This window comes from Hordeum vulgare, chromosome 2H, assembly GCF_904849725.1.
Source record: "Hordeum vulgare subsp. vulgare chromosome 2H, MorexV3_pseudomolecules_assembly, whole genome shotgun sequence".
NCBI classification, from domain to species: domain Eukaryota; kingdom Viridiplantae; phylum Streptophyta; class Magnoliopsida; order Poales; family Poaceae; genus Hordeum; species Hordeum vulgare.
Window position 1 is genome coordinate 492268540 of NC_058519.1, and position 2199 is coordinate 492270738.

Here is a 2199-nt window from a genome sequence, read left to right on the forward strand (position 1 = left end):
GGGAAGGATGTACGCCTACGATACGAGAGGTGGGTATACATTTCTTTTCGTATGACCATTATGTCCTTGTACATTTTGTTGGGAGGTATACGGAAGCACTTCTCAATTCTTTTAACCCCCCGAAAATGGTACAAGATCCTTAATCTGAGCACTAGCGACGAGTAAATGTAGTTTTTTTTATAGTTCAATTGGTCTTTTAGGGGATTTAATTGGTAGAATAATATGTCTATATGTCATCAGCTCAACTCAACCACTAATCTTCACCCACGCCAACACACCAACTCCACCAGGTCGGTCCATGTACCACTACCAAACCCTCTCCAACAAAACAGAACAGTATTGAGAGACCAAGCTCATAAATCATAGCGGGCCACACTAGGTACATAGACGAAGCTCACTGCTCACGACCAAGTGCGGAGGCGCCGCTTCAACATGTCATCGTTGCCCGGGGACGACGCGGGCCGCGTTCTTCCCAGTGAACAGGCTCCCACCACGGCAGTCGACGGCGACGTCATCTTCTCCGCTGTCGCCGTCCTCTTCCTCGGCCTCGCCCTCGCCTTCGTTCTTTACCACTACCTCACCGTCAGTCGCCGCGGCGTTCGGGATGGGACCGGGACGGAGAGGGGCAGTCCGAGCCTCCGCGTTGGCGCAGCTTCTGCTTCCGGCGTCGCACAAGGCGTTGATCCGGTGGTGCTGCGGGCGCTGCCGGTGACGCTGTACCGTGCCAAGGATTTCGCGGATGCACTTGAGTGCGCCGTCTGCCTCGCCGAGCTGTCCGACGGCGAGGCGGCCAGGTTCTTGCCCAAGTGCGGGCACGGCTTCCACGCCGAGTGCGTCGACCTGTGGCTGCATTCCCACCCCACCTGCCCGCTCTGCCGCGTCGACGTCGACAAGCCGGACGCCTTGCCGCTGACTCTACCTCCGGTGCGCCATGAACCGGCGAATTACACCACAAACCTGCCGACCAACGTGCTGTTCTGGGGATCCCCGGACCCGGTCACGACTGGAAGAACACTCGGCGGCCCGAGTTCGTCTGGTGGAGCAGCGGCGGCGATCGTTATCGAGGTCCCGGAGGCCACGGAATCGGAGTTGGCGCCGCGTGATGGTGACGCCGGGAAGTCGCAGGGTTTGGCAAGGGTGAGGTCGATTAAGAGGCTGTGGAGCAGAGGAATTCGTGAGGTGGGTGCAAGTAGCAGTGCTAGTTCTTGCCACCCAGCCACTGGTCGTGCTCACACCGACGGCACTCTTGGTGTTGCTGCTCGCAATTTCGACCCGTAGGGACCGAAGATACGTTGGACTTTGAAGAAGGACCGTCTTCGACGTTCGTTGAAAGGGAGTGGCATTTACCAACATTTTGATGATATTTTTAGTTGGTCGAAAGGTGGCTGTTTCTTCAGCCTAACATGTCTGTTTCTTTATAAAAAAAAAGACTCAAATCTGTAATCCTCCCGGAAAATGTCATGTTGCTCTGAAAAAATCATCATCCCCGATACAAATAAAACTGTGGAAAAACGTTGGAAACGACATGCTCTACCAGCAAAAGCCAGTCATATAATATTTCCGATTTAATATCAGGGACTTGAGTCTGACTCTCCGGACAAACAGTTTTTTGGTCTTACTTTGTGACACCTCATGGTTTGTCCTTCATGTTTACCAAATACTTCTATTTTATAAAACGGGATCTCTCGAAACCGAATTTTGCCCCGCTTCAGAGAGAAATGAGGGCGTCCATTAATTAGCTTATACTCCCTCTGTTCCTAAATATAAGTCTTTTAAACGATTTTACTAGATGTCTACATACGAAGCAAAATGGTTGAATGTACACTCTAAAGTATGTCTATATACATCCGTATGTAGTCCATTAATGAAATCTCTACAAAGACTTATATTTAGGAACGGAGGGAGTATTTTCTAACGGTGCAGCTATGTGTAGGGATGGCAATAATATCTATTACCTAGGGTAAAAATCCCTTTAAGGCAAAGGTGCCGGTTTAAAAAATACCCATGAATATATAAATGGAAAAAAATTATAACCCATACCTCTACCTAGGCATTACTCGGGCCGGGCCAAAAAAAATGGACGCTAAAAACCCAAGCCCAAGCCCAGCCCGACCTGGCCGCTGGGCCTAAATTTTGGGCCCAAGCCCGACCCGAACCAAAAAAGCCTGACTAGGCCCGACAGGTCTGACCTGGCCGCGA

At 50.9% G+C, this 2199-nt stretch overlaps 1 protein-coding gene across 1 annotated transcript; it reads left to right on the forward strand.

Annotated features, from left to right (window-relative positions):
* The first annotated feature begins 357 nt into the window (after positions 1-357).
* On the forward strand, positions 358-1557 carry LOC123430326 (E3 ubiquitin-protein ligase EL5-like). Its single transcript, XM_045114192.1, has one exon. The coding sequence runs from the start codon at positions 433-435 to the stop codon at positions 1276-1278; it is 846 nt and encodes a 281-aa protein (XP_044970127.1). The 5' UTR covers positions 358-432; the 3' UTR covers positions 1279-1557.
* Positions 1558-2199: the final 642 nt, after the last annotated feature.